Genomic DNA, 24,333 nt, shown 5'->3' on the forward strand with positions numbered 1-24,333 from the left:
GAGCGCCCCCTCCGAGGTCGCGTGGACCCAGATGTGGTGCCGAGCGCCTTCCTACCTGCTGTAGGGCGTCCTCAGCAGCAGGGCCTGGCTGCCTGTGCAGCTGTCGGTGGGCGTGTGGCAGCCGTAGACTGGGGGCGGCACGGAGTACTGCTGTTCACCTGCAGAGAGCCAGGAGAGCGGGGTGAGAGCACACCAAGGGCTGGGGGTGCGAGGCTGCGGGCAAGGGCTGGGGCAGAGCGTCCTGAGCTGGGCTCCCAGGCTGCGCTGGGGGCACTGGGGCCTGGATGCCGGGGCCGTGCAGAGAGACGGCCTACAGGTCACAGCGAGCTAAGCCTCTCACTTCACATTCCCTTAGCAGTCACGGCACAGAGCACCGAAAAGGCCCTCTGGACATTCGCAGTCTCGGCTGAGCGGAGTTAACATACTTGGGGTGGGGGGAAACAATCTGTTCTTTTGAGTGAGATTAGGCTAATTATTTCTAAAATTCTTTTAGCTATCCTCTCCTCCCTTCCCCAATTTGCTGTGTGCTGGAAATTCCTGGGGAGGGAGGGGTAGCATGGAAGAAGGGGAGAAAGACCCCACATCATTCCCTCCGCTTACCCAGCGAGCCCTGCTGGCCCATGGGGTCCTCGTGCTTGAAGGAGTGATTGGGGAACTGAGCCGCGTGGTGTGAGGGCGTGTGACCGTAGCTGGGCGTCCCGTCGAAGGTGACCGTGCTGTATCCTGCGGGCGCGGCCGAGAGAGAAACAGCGTCGGCGGAGAGTCAGGGACCGTGTGTCTGAACCAGCACCCGGGCGAGGAGCGCCCAGCCCCGCATTCGGATCCCGCTCCCTCAGCCCCCAGGGCTTGCGGCGGGAAGCCGGGCCCAATGTGACCTCGCGACAGGCTCCCCGTCCTTTCCCGAGTAAAGCCCAGGCCTCCCCACCATTTCCCAATTTATTTACGCCCTTGTCTTTCACGGCGTCCGCCGCTTCTGCACACCTCGCAAGTATGAAAGCCGCCAACCGCTCGGCGGAGAAAGTTGTTCTCCCCCCAAAACAGGGCAGCGCGGGCGACCGAAATGAATCTGCTCGCCTGACCCGGCGCTGACTCGCAGCCGTAAATCAGAGGCCCGCGCACCAACTTTCATTAATTACTCGGGGCCAGTTAAACGGCATGGGCTTTAAATGGGGAGAGTAATTACAGAGTAATGTTATCTGTCTGAGGCTGCGCGACCCGACACCATTGACACCCAAGGCCCTCGGGAAAGCTGGTGAGGGGGAAAAAGAAGGGGCCTTTCAAGTTGGGCCCATGGGCCTCGACCCTGCGTCCTCCTCCTTCCTACCTCGGACCCACCTCGCGCCCAGCGGGTCGGACTGTGACCACCACTGCCGGGGCGGACTTCCTCGCGCACCAGTCCGGGAAGCCTGTTTGTTTCAGAGTGCGCCTGAGACTGTACCTCCCTTTCCCTCCATGGTATGCACTGGTCCTCTGCCTCAGTTTCCCTGCCGAGAAACCGAAGGCAATACCGCCCGTATTCTTCCCCAGCTCTCCGAAAGTGAGGGAAGAAAAAAAAAAAAAACGTGTTGGTTGAAAAACGTAGTCTCCTTCTGTGACTATTGTCACTAAATTACTTTAAACATTTACCGCACTAGCTTCTGCAAAACTGTAGCTGCCTCTGGGGAAAAAGCATCCTCCAGCTAAGATAAAGATCGGTTCTGAGCCCTGAACCCAATGGTGGGGTCCCTTCCGATACGCAGGCTCCGTAGTCTCTGGCCTGAGGTCCTGACCAAGTGACGAATCAGATTGGTCCAGACGCTCACATCGGCTCCCTGCAGGGCCACTGGGCCGGACCCAGTCCCCCCCACCCTCGGCCCCGCCTCTGGGCACTGAGCTGAGTCTCCAAACCCTGCTCAATTCTTGGGAGTGGGATGAGTCAAATGAACCCCATTCCCCCACTCTTGCCCCAGACATGGTCAAGGCTCTACAAGTGTCCAGTGAAGACTTAGATTGAACAGTGAAAGGTGGCCATTACCCACATCTTTCAAATACACATCCCCAGAACAAAAACAAAAACCGACCTTCTACAGTCCACTTCGGGGAATGTGGTGTGTCAGTGTGGGAGGGAGGGTTTGAACAGGTCTTCATTACCGGATTGTACAGGGCAGTCCAAGTCTCACGCACCAATTGGCGCCACAGGTTGACAACTTAAGAAGCCACCAGCTTTTATAATTTACATGACCCCAGAGGCCTCCATTTCTGGCCTGCTAAGTGGGTAAAGATAACCCCCGCCCCGTTAGCTGTCAGGAGTGGGTGAGCACGCTTGGGCTTCCAGGCACTTCATTTTGGGAGCGGAGGCCAGACTGTGTTTAAGGCCTACCAGTCCGCTGACAAACGAAATTTGGCTCCAAGCACCCAGTTTTGCAGAGGGAAGGCCGAATTTTCAAAGACCATTTTTTAAATAAAGAGGAGAAACAGAAGCAATAAAGAAGTTGTCTCTAGACGAGCCCTTCTCCATTCTTGAGCCGATGAGAAGGCAGTGGCCCGGGCACCGTGCTGTCCTCGGAGGCGGGCTCCGCAACCTTCGGTGCACGGCTAGGGCCACGGGTTGCGGGCTGCAGCTCCTGCGCCGGCCGCGTCGCCTCCGCGCCCCGCGAGGCTCCCAAGGACCCGTCCCAGACCGGACACCGGACCGCTGGGCAGAGGCTGGCCTCCAACCCCCTCTCGCAGTCCACCTCCCCGGAGAGGGGATGGGCATCGGTGAAAGGGCCCTCAGAGAGGAGGGAGGGCTCTTTAAATTAGAAACTTATCGGATGCGGAACTGATCAGAGCGTGCTGTCCCGGGGCCTAGCGCTGAGCCAGGCGCGGAGAGCGCTGGGGCGGAGGCCGGGGGGAGGGACAGCTGCCGGCAGAAAGGGGCAGCATGTTCAAAGGCTCCTTGTACAGGCCTTAGAGGGAGAGGCTCGAGGGGCCAAGGTAGCGCCTTTCCCACGATTAGTCTCGGCCGGGGAAGGGAGTGCAACCTTGACCGCGGGGAGAGGCGAGACACGCTGTGCGCCTCTCTCCCCCGCCTGCCGCAGCGGAGGAGCCCGGGAACCGCTTGGCCGAGCCAGGCCCCGCGGGAGCTGAGGGATGGAGTGGACAACAGGCTCTGTCAGGAAGGTGGTCCCAAGGCTGAAAATCATGACTCCGCAGCTTCGGCAGCATACGGGGAAATTTGTCCCGCAACGAAATACCCTCTCCAATGCGACCCGAGGGGGGCGCCCTTGGCCCTAGGGCTGAGCTGGTGTCCCCACGTGACACTAGGGTGGCCTGGTGATAACAAGGCCTCCTGTAGGTAAAGGGTTCTGAGCGCCAGCGGGGCTGGGGGAATCGCACACACTGTCAAGCAGTCTTTGTCTTCCCTTCCCAAACCCCGCACTTAGTCTAGGGCTATCGAAGTCCTCGCCCTTCTTCTGCCCCGGCAAATTCCCCACCTCTCACACAGACTACAGTGGGTTGGGTGCCCATCCAGCAGGGAAGAGAAAATCCATCTCAACAGCGGGGCCAAGATCCCTGGGAAAGGAGGTAGAAATAACCTAGAATGGTCTGGGTTTGAGTCCAAGTTCTGCCACAGAGAGATCTCCTGCACACATTATCTCTTAGAGCCTAGATTTCCTCATCCAAAAATAAGGGGCTCCTCCAGTGTCAGGCTGTGAGCTTCCTGCAAAGGTTGAGGCACTTTAATTGTCTTAACATTCAATCCCCAGTGCCTGGCACAGAGTAGGTGCTCAATAAATGTTTCCTGAATTAATATTTAGAAGCAAGATTAGAATACCAGCTATAATACTTAAGCAATTGGAAAAAAACGAGGTGTGATACCTTGGGGTGGCGGGAGGTACAAGAGTGCCAGCAATTGTCCCCACCCCTGGGCCATTGCTAGGTTGCCCTGCCTGGGGACAGGGATCCAGAAGCTTTATTTCTCTCCGCCTCGGCCTGCTGATGGCCATTCCCACACTTTGGGGAAGGAATTGATGCCCTTGCTTTCCCCTGGTTAAGCCTCCTGCCAAGACTCTACATTGCTGGGAGAGCTGCAGGAAGCCCAGAAATCGAGAGAATAAATCTGAAATCTCAGGGCCCCAGGGCCCACTCTGGTTGCCAATGCCAGGGCTGAGGCACAAGTGGCTTCTGACATCCGACCCCAGCTCCCAGCTGCTGACTGAGTCCCAAGGACTGGTCAAGTGTGATCCCTTTACGTTTTGATTACAAGAGAAAACCTAAGCCCGAAGAGACAGGAACCGGCTTACAGGCTGTGGCCTGGATCTGGGGCCGCCTCTCTACTGGGCTATTTCCCAGGATGGGGAGGGGGGATTCCTTTACCTGCTAGTTGGTCTCCAGCTCCCAAGCCCTTTTTCTCTTTAACATCCTGGGCCTATCCTCTAGAAAGGAATTGGGATTTTTCCTTTAAGCATAGTGCCCACTGGCTAGGAAGCCCACAGTCTCACTCCTGAGGCTGAGTTGATGAAATTCTGGGCACCAGACCACCCTGTAGAAGGATGGACCCAGGGATCCAACCAAAGCAGCAGAGTCCAGGTTCCAAAACCCCGACAGAACCTAGATGGTTTCAAATAAATGATAATGGTAGTATTTTGCACAGGGGGTACTTAGATCAAATAGCTTCTCAGGTGTCTTCAAATAGCACACATCCACACAGAGACTCACTCACGTCACACACCTGCCTGCCAGTCTTGCCGTTTCTGGTCCAACCAAGTTTACGTGGCTGCTGCCTTCTGTGTTTAGAACCCCTTGGGTGGGGGTGGGGGGTCGGACTTCTGCTTGTGTGGCATAGAACTTCAAACCTGAGCCAAACACCAGGTTGCCCATCTTGGCTCTCCTCTTACAGATGGGGAAACTGAGACCTGGAGATTTGCCAGAGGTAACATCAGCCTGCTAATTAGAGGTGGTACGATCAGAGGAAAAGAATCTGTAATAGTCACTGAGCTGTTTCAATACTCCTTGAGTCTGAAACACTAATTTCCTTCAGGAAAGACCTAGAGTGGAGGGACCCCATGGGTGGGCTTGAGGTTCTTCCACAGAACATGGATCCCAGGTTCCCCGAACGAAGAGAGGAGGAGGGCGGTTTCGGTTTCTCCAGCGCTTCTAGTGGGCCAGGTGTTCCGGGCTGGGCTAAGATACGAACAGCCTGGAAATACGGTTTTACAACGTGCGTGCGAAGGCGGGAAGAACAGGGCCCTTCTGAGCCTTGGGAGCCACAGCACCTCCTGCATACAGTACACACTCTACTCCTCCTAGCCCACGCATTCTAGAAACATCCCAGTCCCTAGGCCCGAGGGAATTTTTGCTCTAGGAAAAGCATCCACCCCTTTTTTAAAGCATTTCCTACAATATCGAATCAACTCGAATTGGTTTAGGTTCACAACAGCGCAGAAGTCTAATTAGAATAAACTTAGAAATCAAAATACAAAGGTTCGGCGTGATTGGTTCCGCACTGGTCCCTGAGAAAAAGAAGTGAGAGGGTGCCGGTGCGGGATGAGAAAACCACCAGCTGTGTCCCTCGATGTACAACGACTGAAAACGGAAAATAAACCTGTCCTTGTTCTACCCTCCAAGTCTTGCAAAAATCTTTCTCCAGCTAAGCCCCGTGTTCAACGACGAGGAGGCGCCAGAGACGGGCTGGAAGTAAGGCCGACGCTCGGGCCTCATTCCACCGCCTGTGGTAGGACCCGGTCCCGCAGAGATTGGAATCAGATAAACGGGGTTCTCTTCCAGCCCTGGAGCCCGCGTGGCCGCCACCTGAGCTGGAACCCAGGAGAGATCCACTTATATACTACCATGCGCTGGAGCCATAGGCGAACAGGACACGGGTCCAGGAAAGCCACTATTGTCTCTAGCTCATTCATTTACTCATTCTAGTGCTCCAAGGTGCTTACTGTGCCTCCCTTAGGTCTACAGTGGCTCCTGGACATTTTGGCGTGGCGGAGGCAGCAAAGGCTGCTCATCCTGCACTGGTCCCACTCTGAATCCAGGGTCTAAAAAGTCCAGTGCCTGGCGACAGTTTGGTGGTGCCTTGAGCGACAAAACCTCTTCCCGAGGCAGAGCCAGGCATTGCACCGGTTCCCGCTTCCCACTCCCACGGGGAATAGTCTTAGAATCTCCCGAGGTCCGAGGGGCCCCAGATGACCTCCCGGCTCATGCGAAGAGTCCGGTTCCCCGCTCTGGAGGATGTCAGGGGGCCATGCCCTGGACTCCCTCTCCTTGCCCTCCTCTCCCCCAGCTGCTGCTTCCTCTACCCTCACAGTCCTTGGGGAGGCAGCCGAGTAAGAGCTGTGGTCAGGTAAGGGGTAGGACAGGGGAGTGCCCGCGCGCAGCCACAGCCCTGTCGCCACCGCCCCGCGTGTAGGGGGCGCTCCCCAGTCTGCTTACCCTGGTTGCGAATAGCGGGCTGGCTCTCGAGGCAGCTAGGCAGGTAGGGCGCGTTGGGGAACATCCTGGCCTGGCCGGACGACGCCTGGCTGGGCGGAGGAGGACCGAAGGGTCCGTAGCGACAGGCTCCAGCCGTACCGGTGAACTGGCCCGAGAAGTGGACGGTGAAGGCGCTCAAGCACTGCTCCTCGTGCGGCTCCGCGCCACCCCAGCTCGGCTCCTGTTTGATGAAGGAGTGAGGCGGCGGCGGCGGGGGTGGTGGCGGCGGAGCAGGCGGCGGCGCAGGACCGCCCAAGGAACCGTAAGCCGAGGCGCCCGGGGGCGCAAAGTCCAGCACCGGCGCCCACTGCGCCCCGCCGCTCACGGGCAGGGCGCAACCGCCGCCGCCACCCAGCGAGGGTACCGCCGGCAGCAGCGCGTTCAGGTCCCGCACGTCGGAGCCCATTTGCTGTGGCTCAGCCCCGGACGCTCCGCGGCCCCACCGGCTTTGCAGACGCTCGGCGCTCGATTCTGCCGCGCCTAACTTGGCCCAGATGCTTTCCGGGCCCCGGATCCCCGGCTGCTCGGTCTGCTGAAGGCACCCAGGCCCGGAGCGGAGCGTGTGCGAAGACGCTGGCTCCGGGGCACACGTGGATGCCGGCTCTTGCGGCAGGGGTAAGTCCAGGATCGCGGCGAGGAGGCGGCGGGGCCCCGGCTCCTGGGCTGCAGTCCCGGCTATGGGTGGGTGGGTGGGTGAATGAGTGGGAGGGAGGGCGGGAAGGGGGGAGCGGATAGGCGGTCGAGTTTCGGAGAGCCCCCGGGTGTGGGCGCTGCCTTGAACTCCTTACCCCAGCTGCCTGGCTACCCCCAGCTTCCCAAAGCTCAAATAAGAGGGGCCGGCGGCGGCTGGGGAGGAGGAGGAGTCAGCAGTCTCGGCGGCTCCATTCACACCGCAGCCCTAGCAGATTAGGCAGAGCGCGCGACTCCTTGGGGGCGTCCTCGCAGTGGGGGTGGGGGGCGGGCCCGAGGGAGCGTCCCTCTCGGAGACACCCTCCTCTCCTACCCGCCACGCGCTCTCCGCAGGCCTGTGGGACACAATCCTCCCCCCACCTCCCCTTCTCGGCCTTCGCGAGTGTGGGCGCCTTGGGGTACTGGCGAGCCTCTCCAGGTGAGCACTGAATGTCCCCTCTGCATCCCTGTGTGATGGGGGTAGGGAAGGGGTTGTTAATCAGGGAGGGCGGGTTGGAGGGAGGGGCAGGGGGCTCCACGAGGGCGGGAACTTCAGGATAACGCAGAGAACTTTACCGGACTTCAAAGAGGCGGCGGCTCTTCCTTCTAGAGCCGTCAGACTGGACTGGTGGTCATAATCTTGGGGTCACTGGGGAGCGGGGTGGCTTTTTGTGGATTCCAGAGGCCAGACTCAGGCGAACGTGGGTCACCTGGAGGTTGCATCATTTGTGATAAACGGGGCGTATATCCACCGTCTGGTAGTTGGCGACATGGTGAGGTTTGCGCCCAGAGAAGGGCGGTTGCCGCCTACCTAAAAACGGTGTCAGCGGCACTTAATCTCCCTTTCTAGTGAGGAGTACCTAACTCTTCTACGGGGAAACCTGGAAAACAAAACGGCGGCTAGTTTGGGAGGGAAGAAAACCCTTAGGGAAATGCCCAGATTCCGGTCGGAGAATCCAGGCGCCGAGTTTGGAGGTTAGGGGGTGGGGAAGGTTTAGATACGAAGTCCTTGGGGCGAGGTTGGCTCTTGGAGCCGCTCCTGCTGAGCTCTGCCTCCGCTCACTCCAGTCGGGAGTACCATTCTGCATGCGTAGTGACTGATCAGGAGGCGAAAGCCAGGGTACGCGGACGGAAGAGAGCCTCCAGCGACCCAAGGTCCAAGGCAGGGTTCTTACTGTTCAGAGCTCCCAGCGCCTGGCATGGCCAAATCAGATTCCTCCCTCCACCTAATCATTCTTTGGGAGCCCCGCGCCCCAGAACAGGTGCTTGAGGTTTTGTTTTGTTTTCTTTCTTTTGGTTCTTCCAAAAGAGTCGGCTTCTATCGGGAAACAGACCCTAGGCTAGAAGCGCCGGGAACCTGAATGGGAGTGCGCTTCAGGGGCGCGTGGAAACGCCCAGGAGGCAGCGGCGACGGCGCAGCCTGGGACTGCCAGGAGCGCCAGGCGGGAAGCGGCCTGTTGCCGCCTGGCCTCTGACACGAGGCTGGCCGGGGATGGGGCCCGAAGCTTTTTAGCCAAGCCCATGTGAAGCAACAATCAAGGTAGTTGCAGTTTTATAGAGAAGCCGGGAGTTTTAAAGCCTTGATTTACAATTTCTTACGCGTTGGTTTTAGTTAATTTCCACTAAGTAAACGGTAGCCAGGAGTTCTCGCTGCGGACCCGAAGCGTGTGCCAGCTCAAGATCTACACGCTAAGCGCAGTTCCCTCCTGTTGGGGTCGCTTGTCTTGGAGGCGCAGGAAACCGTGAGGGCAAAGGTCAAGAACAGGCGCTACCCATTTGATCGCCGGACCGCTTTCGCGGTGGTGGACACCTCTCCGCGCTACTTTGGTGCCTGACTTTGCGAAGTCTTCACTCAGAAACTTTTTCTTTCTTTTTAAAAAAATAAGTGAAAAGGCTCTCGAGGCCAGCTCCTTCTCCCCTACACTCCCTGTGGGCCGCCCACTCCTCGCCCTCATGTCCCATCTCTAAACCTGCGCGGGACTCCAGGGCTGGGCAGAGGACAGGCGCTTTTCGTATTTTGGGTGGAGAAAGGCCTCGCGAGATAAAACTTCTCAGGCCAAGTTGTCCCTAGGACGCCCCAGACCACTGTCTCACACCCTTCACTTCTATTTCTACTTAGAAGTCGTTTTTCTTAACTAGGACTCACTCAAGCGCTACGAGGAAAGGCGAGCCCTTTATGAAAGCCCGGGATTTCCACTTCTAAGTGAAAAAGGTTGAGATTGTTTCTTTTTTTATCCTTCTTTGCAATTTTTGGGGGGGGGTATTTGGAGGAAGGTGGCTTGATTGTGAGCTTTTGCGGTTTTGAATCCCAGATAGAGGAAGGGCGCTTAACTCTCTGAGTTAAAAAAAAATTTTTTTTTTGGTTTTTTTTTGCCTGGGGGTGGGGTGAGAGGAAAGGAGGGGGCTAGCAAATTTAGAACTCCTCTCTCGCCCGCCATTTGTTGCCTGAGACCTCTTGAGGGAGGGAAGAGCAGTGGTGCGATCCCCATTTCAACCCTGGGGTACCCCCTCTCCCAGACCTTGCAGTCCAAAGCGGTGGGAGGAGTTCCCTGCAACCCTCAGGGCGGAGAAGTAAGTGCTGCGCGTCCGAAGCCGCAGCCAGAGGGCCTCACCCGAGACGAGGTCTTTGAACGCCCCTAGCCCGTGCCCACGCCCGGGAGCCCAGGCGCCCCAGGGCCAACCCTGGGAAACCCGCACGCTGCTGCGCTCACGGGGTGCCCTACGCTCCCCACTTGTCCCTCCACTAGGTGACGTTCTCCGCGGGAGCTCTGCAGTTACCCAGGCGGACGCGCCCGCTCTGCTGGCCTCAGCGCCCTGAGCTGGGCAGAGGGGGAGACAGTCTGGCCGGGAAGAAGGTCCAACCTCCGCCCGCCCCAGCAGGTAGAGCGCGCTCTGCTGCACCTCCTGTGGTTCGAGACCGGCCCAAGGTCCCAGGGATCTGAGGGCTGCGGAGAACTGGCCTTTCCTTTCTCTCAATCACCTTCCCACCCCCGATAGCACTGAGACCTGTGGAAGAGGATGTGGTCTGAATCACCGATTGGCAGAGCTGGAAATTAAACTCCTCGTTCTACAGAAAAGGAAACTGAGGCCCAGGCAGAGGGAGGAAAGGCAGATGTGCAGTGCAGTGGTTAAGAGCAAGAGATTGGTGGCCAGAGAAAGGAATCTCAGCTCCACCAGGTAACCAGCAGCTGTGCAACCATAGACGAGCTCCGCAGCCGCTGTGAGTCTCAGTTTCCTTATTGGTCACATGGAATAATGGGATATTAGTACCCACCTCAAGGGGTCCTGAGGATTCGACGGAAGAGAGTGTTGGCCTATGCCCTCAATAAACGTTACAATTTTTGTTACTATTGTTCAAGGACACGTAACAAATTAGTGGCAAAACCGAGCTGAAACCCTGGTCTCTCTCTGGGCTTAACCCACCACTCCTCTGCTTCTTTAGAGCTAATGGAATGGAGAGTAAAGGAAAGAAGGAGGAGGAGAGACGCTAAAAACCCATGTGGCTTTGTATCACTGGTAAAGTTCATCCTGGCCTGGAAGGGGCTTAATTATTGCAAGCTTTAAAAATGGATGCTGAGTGGGAGGGGGCAGTGAGGTCCTCTATCCCCCCGCCCCCCACTTTGACCCCGGCGCCGTCAACTGCATCTGACCGAGAGCCCAGCCCGGCCCTGCAGCCGCGGCCCCAGGGACCAGCGCGTACTCCCGAGCCGCGCTCCGGGCGTCACCCCGCGGGCGCCGACAACTGAATAAACACACCGTAGCGCTGCGATCTGTCAAGGGCTGGGGCCTCCTGCCCGCGCCCGGGGCCGTAGACAGCGGAAAGGAGTGGTGGGCCGCCCGGGAGGAACCAGCGCTCGATTAGCGCCTCGCGCAGAGGCCAGTGTCCGAGCTCCACGCTCCCGACCGCTGCTCCTCTCCTCCCCGCCGACTCCAGCTCTTAGCATTCTGCCTACCTCGGGCTGCTGGGCAGCCGCTTAGGCTGGTTTCCATCCCCGCGCAGGCGGTATAAATCCCAACTTCATTTATCTAAATTAAAAAAAAAAAAAAAAAAGTAAGAGAAGAGCTTTTGGTATAGTCTACCCCAGGCTTCCTCTGTTCGTTTGAAAATTAACTCTACTTTTTGGCCAATCCCCCATCTACGGTTCAAACTCAGTTGGTTTGGGGGCCAGGACCGGTGCGCACTACCAGGTGCGCAGAGCAAAACTCCCCCTTTCCCCCAGCGCGCAGTGCCTAGAGCGGTCAGGGTTACCCGTCTGTTCTGATGCCACCGCGAGATGGTCCCCGAGCTCCGAGAGAGTCCCCAAAGAAAAGACTGCGCAGCACTGCCACTATTATTATACCGTAAATCTTTTTAAATTCTGGAACTAATTATATAGAGGATATGTCTCAATTTGTTCTGCATTAATGCCACAGTGGGGATGGAGGCCGGGCTGTGGCCAGAGCAGATACGCAGGCCCATGAAATTGATGAGCTGAGAGTTGCTTCCACTCCTGAGAGCACCATCTGGAATTCCAGTCTGAGGTTACAATTAGAACTACTGACCCCAGATTCAACTTTGCAAACAACAGGAGAAAAAAATGGGAAAAAGAACCAAGAGAGAAAAAAAAAAAAAAAACTTATTCTGCACCTGTTAAAAAAAAAAATCCTCGCACAACCTTAAAATCTTCCCATCTTAGAAGATTCTTTCCAAGTATTTCTTTTGTGTTTTTTAAACCTATAAAAGATAATGGAATATATTTTATAGATTGGATTTTATCTTATCCCCTTTCCCTCTCCCGAGTGCACTCAGTTTAATAGTTGTCAGTTTTTCCTCAGTGTTGGATTTAATTATGTAGGACCAAAACATTCCTCAGTAAATTAGCTTGCTAAATATTGTCACTTTTGTGATTCTGCCTTTGAGAAACAGCTTAATTACTGAAATCTATCTGGATCTAGAAACTTTTTTTTTCTTTTTGACGGTTGCTCCACCTTAACTGTAATCAGAGATGTTATGTGTGTTGTAATTTTATTTGTGTTCTAAATCGGTTGTACCAGTTTCTTCTTTCTTTAGTTACACGCTGCTTTATTTTCCTCTCACTTTGACCCCCTGAAGAAAACGAAGGACCAGGCAGTACTGGGGAATCTGTTAAATTTATTAGCATAAATGCTTAGACAAAACGAGATATAAATCATTCAGATGTATTAAGCCGTAAAGTATCCCAATGAAGTCAGTCCCTTGCCAGGGTCCTGGTGTATAAATGTTCATATAAAACAAGGTATCAGTATTATCTTTCAAACTGAATATATGTTGTAAAAATATCCAAATGTTAAGTTAGGAATATGGGGGCAGTGGCAGGGCAGGAAGGGAATATTCTTTAGAGCAGCCTATTAGCATTGTAGTACTCAAAAAGTGTGACAGAAAGGAAAAATCTGAACAGTTTGCATTTGGAATATTCAGTAAACCGTTTTTTTAAGGCTATATTTGACTGGAAGCACAGGAATGAGGCAAGAAGAGATAAATAAAGAACAAAAGTCATTGCTTTCTATAGAATGCATTTTTTTTTCTCCAAAGGTCAATTTAGCTTCAAAAAAAAAAAAATCTGCTCAGAAAAGCACTGGCTTTTCATACAGATAACGGATGAGCCATTAATGAAGAGCCACCTGGGCCTTCATCTGTGAACCCGGATATGCAGCTGGTCGGCAGGAGAAGGATGTGTATTCACTAGAGGTGGATTGGGAGAAGAGGGGTTGGGGGAGTGAGGAAGGGGAATTGCCAGAATTCCTAGCAGAGGTTTACGAAGACAAAAATCAGATAAAATGTTTCAGGAGCAATGGCTCGCATAGCTCATAACTACAGCTCTCCGTAAATCTTGGCAAATCAGGGCTTTTTTTTTTTTTGCCTCTTAGAAATGATTACTCTGAAGCTTTTTTTTTAAATCAAGGAGTCAACCAGAGAAAGGGAATAGTCCCCCTTTTTTTCCAGCAGGGGCATCCTTACCCTTTCACTTCCATTCATTCATTCGCCGTGCAGCAACTATTCATTGGCACATCCTATGTGCCAGGCATTGTGGCAGGGACCGAGAATACAGCAGCGTGGGGACAGGCTCTGCCGTGCTCCCATGGATCTTACATTCCAGTAGGAATGACAGACAAACTACAAGAAACAAGTCAGATGCTTTCAGATAGTGGTAACTGCTATAAAGGAACAAGGAGGTCTGCTGGTCTGAGAATGGCTTACGGCGAGATGGGGACGGGAGCAATGTGTTACCCTCACTTCATTCTGCCCTCAACCCACACTGCCACATTTTAATGTGTTTAGTAAGTATCCCACCCTACAGTCGAGATGCAGGGAAAGTTGGAAGGATTTGGAATGCTTGGTCTAGATAAGTCTCTGCCTACAAGGCAGCTGAACTTTTCAGTGGGGCAGCTGTTCAGGTAAAGCTGGATTAAAATTGCCAGCACTAGCTGAGTGACTGAAAGTTACTTAAACTCTGAAAAACTTGATTTTCTCCTCTTCAAGGTAACAATAACGGTGCCTATTCAAGTTGCAAGAACTAGATAAGGTAAGGCATGTAAATTTTTTAGCCCATAGAAGGCATTTAATAAATGGTGGCTGTTATCTATATTAACATACAGTCTGGTTTTGGTTTGGTTTGGTTTGGTTTGGTTTTTGCTTCTAATTAACTGATGAGTTCTAGACTTAGAGTTGATATTGGTGTGAGTTAAGAAAAGGTAACAATCTTTGCTCTCGTTGTGTGAGGGAGAAGGGCAGTAAGGGAAGCCCTTTGCTCAAGAGTCTGACCTCAAGCAAGGATGTTGCCACCTCAAAGTAAATTGAAACCATTTTGTCCTACGCCTGGGCCCCGAAACGGGAAATATGTGGCTTTTGCTTCAAAATCAACTTCTTTCCTTTCAGTACAGAAGGCTCTAGGCTAACGTCAGCTTGAAAAGTTTAGGATTGCCTTCTTCCTCATAGTCACATTTCAGGTGTGCAGCCAGGTCCAGAATAAAGAATTAAAGAATCCTGGGCTAGCTACAAAAACACCTGGGCTCAAGTCCTGTCTCTGCCAATGACCATGGCCTTGGGGAAATAACTTAAGCTCTTGGTTTTTCATTACCCTTATCTGGAAAAGGAGGAGGACGATAGCAATGAAGTAAAGTGTGCAGAATGATCTGAAAACTGTAAAGTGCTGGGCAATGCACGGAACCATCAGGGTGATCTGTAACATGGGAACTAACCGTGGAAAGGAATACTCTTGGGAGCACGGGGGTACATGGCTTGCTCTCATGCTTCTTCATTTGTAAAGTGGGCATAGGGCTTTCCTCTTGGGCTTGTGAGAATTAAATGAGATATATGAACAACACTTGGCATAGAGTGTGTGCTACGTGGGTGTTGCTGTTGCTCTTATTGTTACCCTTCTCTGGTCATTTTTCTGGGCTCAGAGGTGGGCCTTAAGTTTTCACACCAATAACTTCTTATTCTGGAAGCACAGACTAGTATAAGTAATTTGGCTTATGGATAATACGGCTGGGGCTTAAGTCCTCCTCTGCTACTTATTTTCTGTATGACTTTGGGTGACTTCCTTATCCTCTCTGAGTCTTAATTTTCATAACTGTAAAATGAGGCTAATAATACCTTCACCTCACAGAGTTGTTTTGAGAACAAATTAACACAACACGTGTAAAGTGCCTGCATGGCGCCTGGCATGTAGTCGGAAATCAGTAAATGGTAGTAATTAAAAATTTAATTTGTCTAATCAGAGAATATTAGCTGACTTCAAAAAACAAATCAGCTATCAAGAACTTGAATTACAGCATGATTCTGAGCACGCAGAGAAACGAATTACCATCTTTTTTTAAACTACCCCGTGCCACGTTGAAATCTCGCTCTCTCATATATGAACGGCTTTGCAATCAAGACATTGACAAGGTTTCCTTTTTGACTATGAGCCTGTTAGGATAAAAGTCAGAATCCTATTTATTTCCACTGGGTTTCTTTGCAGAATATCTTGCATATATCAAGGATTCTGGCAATCCCATGCCCTTTCAAAATAAGCAGGAAACTGTTTTCAGCCAATGGAGAGAAAAAGCAGTTTGACTCTCTTCCTGGAGTTGCCACATAGCATTTATTAATAGCTCTGTAAACAGGCTTGAACATAGTATCAGCTGGCTGCTCAACGTATTACAACAGTTTATGAGAAGTTGCTTAGGAAAAACAAGATAGAGTCATTAGAAATCTGATACTGGTCAATAGTGCATTTATTCCAAGTCTCCATAAATCACAGACAAATGAAACCTCTATTGTGGTCACTGTTCCAGATCTAAAGGGTCCCTGTCTCCCCTTTGGTAGAAATTAAATACATTTAAGAACGCCTAAGATTTTTTTCTCTGCCGATACAGAGGCTAATTACAAAATTTTCCAAGAGATAATAAGTATCTAACTCTAATCAACAGATTGACACACGATAAATAAGAAGCACATAACTTTGATTATTTAGGGCACATGTTTATCTTTAATTATCCCCAAACTGGGAATAGAGTAACTGTTGTTATCTGTTATATTTATTATCTATTTCTAGAGTGACACCACATTTTGATTTTGCCCAGGAAAGCCTCAGTTTAAGCTGTTGTCCCAGCTTAATTATTATTTTCCCTTTATTCCCAAAAGCATCCTAGTTTTGATGGTAAATGATAAGGATTCCATTTGCTTAAAATTTTATTTTATAAAAAAGATTTAAGAAAGCTGTTACAACAAAGGTGAAAGACAAGAGTTAAGTGGAGCTAGTGAGAAGGAAAGATTGGCTTAATATTAGAAATGAAAGGATGAGGCTAGCTACTGTAACTGAGCATAAATCTTAGTTCTGAGCTTCCTGATGGCCAAGTCAAAAAGGGAAAATAAAAGTAGTTACATATCTCTCTTTATGCAAGAGAAGGAAGAAACCCAGTTTTTCAGAAGAGACAAACTTTTCTAGCACTAAACTTTAAGAGGAACTCACCTCACTGGCTTTTCTATAAGGGTCATCAGCAATGGTTAGGAACGTCAACAATAATGTTTCAAAAGCTGCAGAGACACTCTGGTGGTTTCTCATTTCAACTCAGTGGTGTAGTATTAAAATTATAGTTCTATAAAGCTTTTTCTAAGAGGGGAGAGGCAATAACATACTCCTATTAAAGTTTTCTTAGGATCTAACCTGATTCAAATTAACCTTCTGTGTTAATTTTCAGAAACTCCCAACTGATAATTTTTAAAAACATCTTTTATTTGTTAATCATCAAATAACTTTGAACATGAACCAAAACACTACTAAAGACCAGACCGTTATTCATCAGAATCTGTGATCTGATTTGGGGAGAACTGTAGGGCAGCGGTTAACTGAAGTGATTTGTGCCCACTCCCCCCGGGGGCGGGGGGTACATCTGGCAATGTCTACAGACATCTGTGATTGTCACAACTCTGTGGGAGTAGGAGGCGGGTGCTACTGGCATCTAGTGGGTGGAGACCAGGGGTGCTCCTGAACAGTCTTTAAAGCACAGGGCAGTCCCCCCGACAACAAAGAATTATCTAGCCTAAAATATCAATCGTGCTGAGGTTGAGAAACCGTTCTCCAGAGTATTATCAGTAGAAGGAGACCATTATTTCTAGCTGGGGTAAAAAGGAAAACGTTTCATGGAAGAGGGGCCCTTGAACTAGATTCCCCCCACCCAACCCCAGAGGAGCTGGAGGATGCCTCTCCCCAGGCTCAGGAAATGGTGGGAACAGAAACAGGCAGGTAAGAAGAGGTAAGGCGTGTTGTAGGGATGCCACCCACAAAGGGAATTGTGGGTCAACTAATTTAGCTAGAAAAGAGGGAGAATCCATGTGGAGCAAATAAGAGAGAAAGCCAGAGAATACACGCAAATTTAGGGCAAAGAGTTTCTGTTCTGATGTTATGCTCCAAGATCCCTAAATATTGCTAGTGTTTTTTAAAAACCACACAAATCAAAGGCAGCATAAACTTTTATGTTCACAAAGCTCATCTTCGGAATACTGGCTTGGGGTGTGTATAAGGATAGGCACATGTTTTGCTTCCTCTCCCCCACATCATTTTCACCACTTCCATATTAGAGATTCCTTGGAACTCAGTTTTATATATCACATTAAATTTTAAAAAATGGGTGCCTGCTTAAAAATACAACCTATCAAGGCACAGAAAATTCTGAACTGCTGCTGTAATTAATAGAACATTGTAGGAATCGCCATTAAGAAATATTATTCTGACCTAGTTTGCCATGTCACGCTGCAGATTGTCCTTTTCTTGAATCGTGGAACGATTTGTGAGAAAAGACCACGAAGCTGGGTCCCTCGATATTAGCCATCTCACCCCTCAAAGTTCAGCCAGGAGTGGGACAAAACCCTCCTCACCATGTTGACATGTTTATTTCTGGTGTAAGAAAATATTGCTGTTGCCCAATTTGGTTTTCCAGTCCATTCACTTGCCTGAAGTCATATATTTTATTCTTTCCTTTGATGACCTACAGATAAATTAGCACGATCCCCTAAGGTCTGCCAACATATATGCGTTACTGGAGAAATCTGAGATGTTGAAAGATGATTGCACTTTATCGTATCCCAATACTTTCTTCTTAAGGACCGAATAAATAGCATCAGCTAGTTTATATACCTGACATGTTTATTGAAGTATTCCCGCTGAGTACTTCCCATTGTCATGTGTTCTCACACATTGTTTTCACAAACTGTGTTTTGAAAGAAGTCAAGGGAAATTCAGGCCAGAGAAACAAGATGTTATCTTTTGGAAAGGATGAGCCCACTCTAATGGAAGAGGATAATCCATTCAGCGGTTTGGAAAGCCAGTGTCCTCCAGTGGGTGTGATAAATCCACAGGATCTGAATCCAGGATTTTGCACTGGGACCGTGAACTCAGCAGGAACAATTTAATCGTGTTCCAAATAAACACAGTGTATCATTATTATTATTATTGGAGAAGCATGAACATTTGTTAGGTCAATTTAGCCCCATTGCCTTAAGGCAACTGAATTCACTGAACACAGTTCTAATTATGTCTGTCACAGATAGATCTAAAATGGATCTATAATGCCATAACTGCTCCTTGATCATCTCTGTGTTTGAGACCAGGTTTAGAAAAGAAAAAAATTCACCTGCTCATCTCAGATGGGTCACTTGCATGGAGAATCCCATAGAGACTTCAGTTACCCTGTGGATTCTATCAACAGAACCATTTTCAAAAGATGAGAATATTTGAGACAGCTGGACTTTTTCACATTGCACGTGCTTTAAGTGATCGTTTGGGGCAAGAGGAATCCAAATATCACTTACTAAGAAGTTCATCACCATGTCCTTTTCCTAACTCAATATGGTGCCTTCCCAGGTACCACTCATTTCACACAAGATACATAAGATAAATTCTCTCCAAGGCAAAGCAACAGTTTCGCAGCAAGTTACAGCTGTAAGGGACTTTAAAAAGCTTCTAGTCCTAACCCTTGTTTTTCAGACAAGACATTACATTATTTACCCAAGATTACACAGCTAGGTAGTGGCAGAGCTGTCCCTAAAGCAAGACTGGTGGAGGGTGAGAACCGTCTTTGTATAATAGCACTCACTCTTCTACACTTACTGTGTACCTGTTACAGACCCAGCAACTGAATTAGAGATACATAGTCCTTGCTGTCAACTTGTTCATAGTCTGGCTGTGCTGTAGGACTTGGTCACAATGGAAGCAGGATGTGGAATTTGTGCTATAAGAAGTATCCTTGTAACAGCCCTCACTTAGACCCAGTCCAAGAATGCTCTTCAGCTCCTCTGTATGGTGATCAGGGAACCTAAAGGCCACTTCATCAGGTTTTAGAGAGAGGGCCTCTTGTGGGTCTGTAAAATAATTAGCTAACCACAATATTGTTAATATTAGGAAAGCATCAGTGTACTTTACAGAGGACTCAACAAGATACCTAATATGCTGACAGCATCTTTTTGCTTGAATTACTCAATGATGCCTCATAGAGGTTTAGCAACAAGGATACCCCAAGGGGGAGCTCTTCTGGTTTGGAACTGAACTGAAGTGACTGGCTGATCAAACCCAAAAGCACAAGCCTCTTTCAGAGCTGCATTTAGTAGCACGGTCAAAGGAAGATAACCAGAAAGCCACAAAGAAACCATTCATGCTCTCCACGGTGTATTTTGTTGTTGCCTTTTTAAGCTGATGAAATCCTGATAGCATTTGGGACCGGGACCGCGGGTGGGGGTGGAAGGATGGAGTGTTACACAATGTGCAAACATCACAGACATTTACCAAAGATCAAGTTCCAAGATGTAAAACAAAATAAAACAAAAAAAAAGATTTTCTCCTAATTTGAATCCCAAAGGACCTGAAAAGCATTGCAAACGTGTCCAGTAAGGCATTAAAAATCCCAAAGAGTAATCACTCCCTTGGTTGTTTTAATGTATTTTTGTCCACAAACGAGAGAAGTTTTCTAAACTGCTGCACTGGCTTACTTTGAAAGGTCTCTGGAACAAAAGTACTTTGGGTGACCCTAGGATACCTGGCAACAGTAACTAAGGATGTGGATGAGGCTAAGAAAGATAAAAACAGATGATGCACTTTTTGATGTCAGACCTGAAATATTGTATAATTAAAACGTAATAAAATGCTGAAGCTTAGAAACAAAGAAATAATCCCATCAGGGAAATTAGCAAGCTTATTTAAGAGAATGTTGAATATGATTTCTTTAAAGGGTACTATAAAATCACTCTTATGCTCCCCAGATGGCCCTGTGGGTGACTTCTTTATGTAATTAGATTCAGCACTCCCCCTCCTTCCCTCCTTCTTCCCTCCTCCTTCTCTTCTTTGCATAATAGTTATTATTATCAGCCATCATTTATTAAGTGCCTAGGCGCTCTCATGCATTCTCTCTATTTCTCAAATTTTAATTAGCAGTTATTATCACCATGTCCAAGATGAGGAAATAGATGCCAGTAGGTTTGGGTTGTCCACTGTTGGCTATCTAGAAGGTGGGGTATCCGGAGCAACAGTCATCATTCTGTACAATGTAGCTTCTGAATTCTGGAAGGAAGTGAAGGGATTAAACCTCAGGGATCCACTTCGGCCTCAGCCCTTGACAGAGAGCTTATCCTCAGAATCAGACTTACTGTCCTGTCCAGTTATGACAAGATCCACAGGCCCAAGTAAAATCAAACTGCTTCTGCCACAGGATCTGCTTCCACCACACAGTGTCAACTAAAGTCTAACCCACCCACTTCCTGTTTATATCAAATTCTGGCATACCCTACTTCATACAATGGCTGTGTCCCTGAAATTAATTTTTTTGTTAAATACGTGAATATCGTGTCAATGCACTGTGGGGGAGTTACAAAAAGAATGTGCTATTTCAAGGAATCCCAAGGTGATTTTTTTTCTCCCCTGAATCATTCTTCTCTCTCTCCCTCTCTCCAGACTTTTTATATGCCAGAATGGGATGGGGAGCAGAGATGGAATGTAGGAGCACACCCTTATTGTGTCTAAATAAAGCAGGAGGCAGCTCTACTGAAGAATCCACTCAGGTTTTTAACAAGGTGGCTCTCAAAAGATCTCAGAGCTAGGCTATTTCTGGTGGCCACAGGAAGAAGGATGTACACATATATAAACCTAGAAGCTCATATGTATGTATAGCTGTTCCCGTGAGGGTGCATTCACATGCACGCACATGCACATGTGCACATTTCTAACATTTACAGGCCTCGGCTTTCTCATTTTTACCTCTACTGAAAAAGCAGCTTCTATTTATACCTCCTCTCCCTTCCACACCCCCCTTCACACAAACAATCCGCAAGTCTTGAGCTAAAGGAGTATTGCAAATTTAGAAAGGAAGATGGCTTCTTAGGGGCAAGTCGGGAACTTCCAATTACACTAAAAGACAGAACTCTGTCAAAGTTGACTTTACGGAGGTTCTCATATGTTGGTAGGAGAGCGGGGTTAAATATCCCAGGCAGGAAGTCAAGCCCTCAAAAGCTAAAATAGCTTGGCCTGGCTGAGCACCTTAGGAAGATAACCGGGGATCCTCAGCCAGGTATTTGGGATCACAGCTCTTCTGAGAAATGCATTGTGGTTTCAGTTTCCCCTTTATCTCTTGCAAAGAACACTGTGATCACCAGCGAAGGATGGTGGGCGGAACTTGGAGCCAGCTGCCAGAGGATGCCCCACCCTGCCCATGAGGGTCCGCCCCCAAAAGCAAGAACAGCCCTCTCAACCCAAACCACGCTTCAGGGCTGGGCACGAGGCTTCCCCACTTAGTTCAGTTTCCTTGGGCATCCCTTCAGGATTCACAAATGAGGCTTTGAGGCTTATGAGGGTGGCATCCCTGCCCTTTGAGTCATTTGACCCCTTCGAAGAATGGGCAGCTCTTGGCAGGCTAAGAATGGCACAAGGATAATAATTAATAATAATAACTACCTTTTACTGAGTGCTCGTTAAATGACTGGGACTGCGATACATTTTTTCCTGGATTATTTCATTTGATCGTCACAGAAATTCTGGGAGGAAAGTCACATAAACATCCCCTTTTTTTTTTTAATTAATTAATTATTTATTTATTTTTGGGTGTGTTGGGTCTTCATTTCTGCACGAGGGCTTTCTCTAGTTGCAGCAAGCGGGGGCCACTCTTCATCGCGGTGCGCGGGCCTCTCGCTATCGTGGCCTCTTTTGTTGCGGAGCACATGCTCCAGACACGCAGGCTCAGTAGTTGTGGCTCACGGGCCCAGTTGCTCCGTGGCATGTGGGATCTTCCCAGACCAGGGCTCGAACCCGTGTCCCCTGCATTAGCAGGCAGATTCTCAACCACTGCGCCACCAGGGAAGCCCAACATCCCCATTTTATCTGTGAGGAAAGATAGGACAAAGAGCTTGTCATGTGTCCAAAGTCCCACAGGTACAAAATGGCAGAGCTGGAATACATATCCAGGTTGACATGACACTGAAACCTTTCATCATAACTGTACTGCCTTCAAGGAGTCAGGGAAACCATCTACTGGTCATCCAGGCATCTGCGTAGGTCAGGGTCCTGCAGGAAACAAGTGAGTGACACACTCACATGGGGTAATTGAGGAATGTTTAATGAAGGGTCTATTTTAAGAGATATGGGTGGGACTTCCCTGGTGGTCCAATGGTTAAGAATCCATCTTGCAATACAGGGGACACCGATTTGATCCCTGGTCAGGGAACTAAGGTCCTGTGTGCCAGGGCAACTAAGCCCACGCACTGCAATGAAGAGCCCACGTGCTGCAACTAAGACCTGATGCAGCCAATAAATAAATAAATAAATAAATATTTTTTAAAAAAAAGATATGGGCAGCGTTAAGGGAAACCAACAAGGGGTGGTGAAGACCCTTGACCCTAGTCACTGCAGGGATCCTGTTACCTTCCCTGGGACTGAGAGAGAGGCAAGCAAAGGAGGAGGTTCCCGGAACCTAGAGAGAGGAACTGAAGTTGTTGGAGAGAGTGGAGAGGCCCACCTTTCAGGAATGCTGACCTCGGGTAAGGAAGTCAACCTGAGCTGACTTGGCAGGGAGGGAGCCAGGGGACAAACAGCCTGACCTCATCTTCTTTCTCCCTCCAAGCTCTGCCAGTATTTCCCACTGGCCAAATCCTACGGGAAGTGGAAGATAAGAGAGCCCATGGATGCAATCGATTCAGGTCAGCCTCCTGGGGCCCAGGGTGGGGTGAAGAAAGGTGGAGATGGACTTGGAGGGGGCTTGTATGTCTGAAAATAACTTTATTCTAGCCTTTTCTTGACTGATATTTGGCTGGCTATATAGGTTGGAAATCATTTTCCCTTGGAATTTTGAAGGCATTGCTCTTTGCTTTTTAGCTTATAGCATTGCTTTTGAGAAATCCAAAGCCATCTGATTCTTGAGCCCATGTGTGAAGTAAACTTTTTCTCTCTGGAGTTGATAGGATCTTTTCTTCAGGAATTCCCGAAACTGCCCAATTCAATTCCCGATAATCTTTGTTAAAAAGGATTTATCTATTAAATAAATTATCCCAACTATTTTAGAATGACAATTTACAGAGAATTTATATAGACAGAAGAAACAACTTACCCATTTTCATAGAAATCCCTTTTCCCTTAAGTAGCATTTCAAGCCCAATCTAACATAGGTATTGAATTTTAAATTCAGATTTAAAATACATTCTCTGGGCAAATAATGTAAGAGATGAGGAGAGAAAAATTCATGATAGTGGGAGCATCCAAAAATCATAGTATTTCTATTCAGCATCTAAAAATGCCTCAGTTATCCTATCCTCACATGAAAATTGCTGCTGAATGAGATAGGCCTAGGTTAGCACTGAACTGTGTGTGTCTTTTCAATAATAACTTGGGGCCTCAGACTCTCCAAAATGCAGACTTATCAGACATTTCTCTTAGAAAAATGATATGTTTTATTCTTAATGATCTTATTATTTTACAAGAAGATATTATAGCTGGGAGAAGAGATTGCCCGGTTTTAGAAACCACCATGCAATAAATTGTTGCCCCAGTGCAGAACAATTGGTGACAGAAATTTCTTTTGTGGGTTGTAGTCCCCCGATGGAGCCAAAGTTGGTTGTCATGAGATGATTTCCACGGTCAGTTGAACACCAAAGATGAGACCAGCTCTTGGCCACAAACCAGACTGCACAGTCAGTAAGACCTGCGTCCATCAACCCAAGGCTGCTCTGACTTCTGATTTTTTTAACAATAGAAATGAAACTGCCACAGGGAGGAGAGAGAACAATGGTGTTTTGACAAATGAAACAAAGATAGAGCTTGGCTGACCATTCAGGTCAGAAAGAAAATGAAGGCACAGGAAGACTGATGTTGGTTGACCTCCTTGCCAAGAAGCAAACATTCTGTGGGAGGTTTCCACCGACTTGACGAACAGGCTCAATGGTGGCCTTTTGGATTTGGCAATTTTGTTGGCTATTTTCTGGCAAAAGAGCACTTTTTCTAGGACTTCAGACAGAATGAGAGTAAGAAATGCACGGTTAACACATATAGACGTAGTATCCTTGAGACCTAAGGAAGGAGGAACTGGCAAGAGCTTAGAATCACTGGAAAATGTTGTTGTCCTGTTTCCTTAGAGATCTTCTAGAATGGTTCAGATGGAGTTCTGGCCTGTGGAAGGGGTGAGGCTAAGAAACCTCTAGTTGCCCTTGCTAGACTTGTAATCCTCAAAAAATGGAAATTCGGAAGCATT

The 24,333-nt window shown here is 49.1% G+C and overlaps 1 protein-coding gene and 1 long non-coding RNA gene across 16 annotated transcripts in view; one reads left to right on the forward strand and one right to left on the reverse strand.

Moving 5' to 3' along the window:
• The window catches only part of WT1 (WT1 transcription factor), a 48,149-nt gene extending 41,287 nt beyond the window's left edge, over positions 1-6,862 (reverse strand). For 4 of the 11 annotated variants that reach the window (XM_068555394.1, XM_068555393.1, XM_068555392.1 and 1 more), the window contains exons 1-3: positions 6,403-6,847; positions 601-723; positions 56-158 (exon numbers count right to left, since the gene is read on the reverse strand). In XM_068555394.1, coding sequence (XP_068411495.1) covers positions 56-158; positions 601-723; positions 6,403-6,847 — 671 coding nt within the window. Of the gene's footprint in view, positions 1-55; positions 159-600; positions 724-1,324; positions 1,700-6,402 lie in introns of those variants that run through there. The other 7 variants (XM_068555401.1, XM_068555396.1, XM_068555395.1 and 4 more) reach the window with 4 other exon arrangements.
• Positions 6,863-7,474: 612 nt separating this feature from the next.
• LOC137771758 (uncharacterized) overlaps positions 7,475-24,333 on the forward strand; it is a 49,418-nt gene continuing 32,559 nt past the window's right edge. Inside the window, exons 1-2 of one of the 5 annotated variants that reach the window (XR_011075408.1) lie at positions 7,492-7,549; positions 13,610-13,652. This is a non-coding gene — a long non-coding RNA (uncharacterized lncRNA). Of the gene's footprint in view, positions 7,550-13,609; positions 13,653-22,711; positions 22,790-24,333 lie in introns of those variants that run through there. The other 4 variants (XR_011075409.1, XR_011075407.1, XR_011075410.1 and 1 more) reach the window with 4 other exon arrangements.

This window comes from Eschrichtius robustus, chromosome 11, assembly GCF_028021215.1.
Source record: "Eschrichtius robustus isolate mEscRob2 chromosome 11, mEscRob2.pri, whole genome shotgun sequence".
NCBI lineage: Eukaryota > Metazoa > Chordata > Mammalia > Artiodactyla > Eschrichtiidae > Eschrichtius > Eschrichtius robustus.